Source organism: Trichechus manatus, unplaced genomic scaffold (genome assembly GCF_000243295.1).
Source record: "Trichechus manatus latirostris isolate Lorelei unplaced genomic scaffold, TriManLat1.0 scaffold00037, whole genome shotgun sequence".
In the NCBI taxonomy this organism is placed as follows: Eukaryota; Metazoa; Chordata; class Mammalia; order Sirenia; family Trichechidae; genus Trichechus; species Trichechus manatus.
Window position 1 is genome coordinate 6690620 of NW_004443973.1, and position 5640 is coordinate 6696259.

The 5640-nt window shown below is 43.6% G+C and overlaps 1 protein-coding gene across 1 annotated transcript; it reads left to right on the forward strand.

Annotated features, from left to right (window-relative positions):
* The first annotated feature begins 1425 nt into the window (after window positions 1-1425).
* On the forward strand, window positions 1426-3567 carry LOC101355688 (tetratricopeptide repeat protein 30B). Its single transcript, XM_004375471.3, has one exon. It carries the CDS (start codon window positions 1441-1443, stop codon window positions 3436-3438), a length of 1998 nt encoding a protein of 665 aa, XP_004375528.1. The 5' UTR covers window positions 1426-1440; the 3' UTR covers window positions 3439-3567.
* Window positions 3568-5640: the final 2073 nt, after the last annotated feature.

Genomic DNA, 5640 nt, shown 5'->3' on the forward strand with positions numbered 1-5640 from the left:
CAAATTTTGGTGTTTTGTTGTTGCCGTTTTTTAATTGAAGGAATAATCCACTTTTTAATCAACACCCCCCCCCCAATAAAAACAACCTTGTCAATTCTGACTCAAAACAACCCTACAGGACAGAGTAGAACTGCCCCATAGAGTTTCCAAGGCTGTAAATTTTTACCGAAGCAGACTGCAACGTCTTTCTCCCGCAGAGCAGCTGATGGGTTCTTGGCTAGCAGCCAAGGGCTTAACCACTGCACCATTTTTATCAAAGCAGTGACATCCAAAAACATCATTACAAATCTGACAAATTCAAGCTCGGTCTGGGTCTCTCTCTCTCACACACACACCAGGCTCATCTGGTAGGGTTGAGTTAGAAAAGTAAGTGCATAGAGAAAGAAGCACGTTTCAGTCTTCCATTTTTTTTCCCTGTAGAAGAGGTCGTGTATTTCTCCAACATTTCCAACTAGTAGCGCTTAGCTGCCAACCAAAATGTCCTCTGTTGTAACCCACCAGCCGCTAAGTGGAAGAAAAGACTTAAGGCAGACTTATCGACTCGTTCCCATAAAGATTACAGCCTAGAGGGCAGTTCAACTCTATCCTATAGGGTTGCTGTGAATCGAAATCGACTAGATGGTACACAACAATAGCGAATTCTGGAGGACCACGGCAGTGGGTTGAGCCAATTTATGCCCAGTAACATTTACTGTTTATGAAAAAGTGGGCCTGGAGATATTTGGAACTAAAGCAATCCTCTCTCCCAGTACCAGATGAGATTCACAACACTTTTCTCTAGCCAACCTCTAGAACGAATAAAAGGAAGGAGTCATGATCTCTGCACTGTTCTGTTCCTGAAAAGAGTGCCTTCGTGGCACCTTTAAAACCGAAACTACTCTGGGGAGAATTCCAAGGAGACATTCCGCGTTTTCCATTCCAGTTCTTTTACAAAAACGAAATGCGAAAGGACATCCTTTGTACAAGGCTCAAAAATGCAAAGGACTTCAGGCTGTAAACCTTCCTCCTCCACACAAGGGTCTGAAGGGGTACAAGGGAAACAACCAGTAACCCTCATTTGTAACACTGAGGAAAAAAAGGCCTTTGTAAACCACTTCTCCCGGAGGCCGTGGATCAGTCAGACGAAACTACGCTTCCCAGCATGCAGCGCGGCTAGTTCCGGACGGTGGCGCGTCTGGAGAGGTGCATGCCGGGACCTAGAGTTTCCGTCCCTGAACTACTGGAGAAGTCCCCTCACCCATTCCCTGACTCACGCTTCTGCAGTCTGGAGTTCTACGGAGACCAAACCACGAATTTAGAGACTCATTTCAGTGGTCCTTTTCTAATCCTAGCCAGAGCCTTACACTGCAAAATTACTTCCGGAGCAAATCTTTTCATCGTCTTCCGTTTCCAGTTGGCTTGTTGCCGTGGTTACGAAGACGCACAACAATCTTGGCAGTTATGGCGGGACTGAGCGGTGGACAGATACCAGATGGGGAGTTCACCGCGACCGTGTACCGGCTCATCCGCGATTCTCGCTACGCCGAGGCAGTGCAGCTGCTAGGCGGAGAGCTCCAACGCTGCCCGAGGAGCCGCGCCGGCTTGTCGCTGCTGGGCTACTGCTACTACCGCCTGCAGGAATTCGCGCTGGCGGCCGAGTGCTACGAGCAGCTGGGCCAGCTGCACCCGGAACTGGAGCAGTACCGCCTGTATCAAGCCCAGGCCCTATACAAGGCCTGCCTTTACCAAGAGGCGACCCGGGTCGCCTTCCTCCTCCTGGACAACCCAGTCTACCACAATCGGGTACTCCGCCTTCAAGCCGCGATCAAGTACAGCGAGGGCGATCTGCCCGGAGCCAGGAGCCTCGTGGAACAGCTACTGAGTGGGGAAGGAGGGGACGACAGTGGGGGCGAGAGTGAGCCCGATGGCCAGGTCAACCTGGGTTGTTTGCTCTACAAGGAAGGGCAGTATGAAGCCGCGTGTTCCAAGTTCTCTGCGGCCCTGCAGGCCTCGGGTTACCGACCTGACCTTTCCTACAACTTGGCTTTGGCTTATTACAGCAGCAGGCACTATGCCCCAGCTCTGAAGCATATCGCCGACATTATCGAGCGTGGCATCCGTCAGCACCCGGAGCTAGGTGTGGGCATGACCACGGAGGGCATTGATGTTCGCAGCGTTGGCAACACCTTAGTCCTTCACCAGACTGCTCTGGTGGAAGCCTTCAACCTCAAGGCAGCTATAGAATATCAGCTGAGAAACCATGAGGCGGCCCAGGAAGCCCTCACTGATATGCCACCTAGGGCAGAGGAGGAGTTAGACCCTGTGACCTTACACAACCAAGCGCTAATGAACATGGATGCCAGACCTACAGAAGGATTTGAAAAGCTTCAGTTCTTGCTCCAACAGAACCCCTTTCCCCCAGAAACTTTTGGCAACCTGTTGCTGCTTTACTGTAAGTATGAATATTTTGACTTGGCAGCAGATGTCCTGGCAGAAAATGCCCATTTGACGTACAAGTTTCTCACACCCTATCTCTATGACTTCTTGGATGCCATGATCACTTGCCAGACCGCTCCTGAAGAGGCTTTCATTAAGCTGGATGAACTAGCTGGGATGCTGACTGAGCAGCTCCGGAAACTCACCATTCAAGTACAGGAAGCAAGACACAATAGAGATGATGAAGCTGTCAAAAGGGCAGTTAATGAGTACGATGAAACCCTTGAGAAGTATATTCCCGTGTTGATGGCCCAGGCAAAAATCTACTGGAACCTTGAAAATTACCCAATGGTGGAAAAGATCTTCCGCAAATCTGTGGAATTCTGTAATGACCATGATGTGTGGAAGTTGAATGTGGCTCATGTTCTGTTCATGCAGGAAAACAAATACAAAGAAGCAATTGGTTTTTATGAGCCCATTGTCAAGAAGCATTATGATAACATCCTGAATGTCAGTGCTATTGTATTAGCTAACCTCTGTGTTTCATATATTATGACAAGTCAAAATGAAGAAGCCGAGGAGTTGATGAGGAAGATTGAAAAGGAGGAAGAGCAGCTATCTTATGATGACCCAGAAAAGAAAATCTACCATCTGTGCATTGTCAACTTGGTGATAGGAACACTTTATTGTGCCAAAGGAAATTATGACTTTGGTATTTCTCGAGTTATCAAAAGCTTGGAACCATATAATAAAAAACTTGGAACTGATACTTGGTATTATGCCAAAAGGTGCTTTCTATCCTTATTAGAAAACATGTCAAAACACACCATCATGTTGCGTGACAATGTTATACAAGAATGTCTCCAGTTTCTAGACCACTGTGAACTTTATGGCAGGAACATACCTGCAGTTATTGAACAACCCCTGGAAGAAGAAAGAATGCATATTGGAAAGAATACAGTCACATATGAATCCAGACAGTTAAGAGCTTTGATTTATGAGATTATTGGATGGAATATGTAGTTATGGCTGATAATGGTTTTTATCATAATGGCTTTGTTATCTGTATCTGGCACTTTGTTTTATTTGTATTTAGCCTTTGGCACCTTTAGACTTGTTACATGTTGAACTTTGTACACTTTAAAATTATAATAGTTAGATAAAACTTTTGATAATCCCACAAAATGAGTATGATAAAAGGAATTTTAACCCCTGAAGGGGGTTCAAAACTGAGAGGGGAAGTTGTGTCCAATAGCTCTTGGAAGGACTGTGTTCTCTCTCCTTTGTTATCTTTGTGCTTTGCTGTATCTTAGGGAGCCCCAGTGCAATGGGTTATGCCGTTCAGGGACTCAGTACTATCAAGTTCAGAACTCAGCAGTTAATGTAGCGGACGTCGGGGCTTTAATAATCAAATCAGGGATTCATGTTCTGCTCTCATTTACCCTCATAATTATATTAATTTGTAATACTTATACTTTGCATAGATTTTAGGATCTTCTGGCAGGGTATCCCAATACAGATGTAATGCCTTACCTAACCAAAATTCCTTAGGTTATAAATGCTTTTGTTTGTGTTTGGTTTTAATGTGTAACATTTAGTAAGAAATCTTATGCCCTAACAGAATTATGGTGCTATGGTGTAGAGACAATAAACAATTGACAAAGAAACATATTTCCCTGATTTTCTTTTGCTCCACTTGTTAATAGTTTGAATACATGAACTAGATATGCTCTTACTGTTTTGTTTTGTTTTTTGGTAATAACTCTTCCATTGATCTTTAACAGTGATTAATAGCAGAGATGGCCGTATAATTCAATTCTTAATTCCTACCCTTGTTTTTTCAACTTAGCATATGTTAATGTTGGGGTCTGTTTCCACCTTGTAGCCTTTGGGTAAGGAAAAACATTCTACACTATTCCCATTACCCCACCAACCTCCTCTCCTATGCACATCACAGATAGAAAGGTCAATGAGTGGATTCTGAAACATTACCTAGTGGATTCATAATGCCATTTTCACATCCACAACCTTCTCAATAGTTTTCTGGTGTTTTCCGTGGTAACACCACTCATTCTGCTTAGGCATTCTATTTTCTGAACCCTACAAGAGCTTTACTATTTGTTTCGCCACCACTCACCCCTTTTCCTAAACGTAACTGCTAACCTCCCGTGACCTGGCTTAGGAAAAAAAAAATCAAAAGTATTACATGGAATCATATGAAATTGCTGATTTTGAACATTTCTGACCTAAGGTTCAAACTAATATATCCACTGACAGGTAGGAATCCCTGCCATAAGGAGGTTTTATATATATATATATTTCTCCCTTCAAGGAAGAACCCCTTAGCCATATAGGTACCCAGATGAAGTATGCTCAGCATAATTCCTCTGTTGCATGACCCATTTTGATGCTGAAATTCTATCAAATGTATTGGAGATTTTAGCTCATTGTGAAGTCCAATGTGTGGTGTTGAATTTTCTACTTGGAATTATCTGAGCTGGTACCATTTACCATTGATGCTTTGATCCCACGTTTGGAAGACAATGTTTAATGACCTCTTCAGTGCCTTCCATAGCACATTTCTATCTCCAGGGAATGTTCTTTCTTTAACAACTTTTCTGCTAAAAGTGTTGCTGTTTCTTTGTGTAGTGGCTTTGTGCCCCTCTAAATCTACACAGTCCCTTTATGATTTATAAAGTAAATGAAACTGGAATCTTATTTTCAACAGCTACAATTCTGATTTTTTTTCCCATTTCCTCTAAACCAAACTACTTTTTCTTTAAAAAGAAAAAAAAGCATAAAGTGTGAGTAATGTTAACCATCCAGAAGCAAATGTTTTCCAGATTCCTTTTTGCAAATAGCCCAACCTTTATTCAGCCACAGTTTATTTACCCAGGTGCTATGTGTTTGTGTTATGCATGTATAATTTAGCTTTTCAGAACATAAAAAGCTTTTCAGAACAGTTTTTAACCCCTTGGCGTTGGGCAGTTGGGATTTCCTGGTTAGTAATGCATCAGGAAAGCCCAACTGCTCCTACCACTGAATAAAGGAATAATGGTCAATCATAGCATTTGTCACCTTCCTTACCCTAACTCTCCAGGGAGGCATCCACCCCAGAATGAAGGATTGCTGCCTGATAACAGCAGACTCATGATCCAAATCTACAAAGCCAGCAAGTAAGATCCAGAGCATGGGAGGGGAATGGGAAGGGTGAGGGTATTCCTG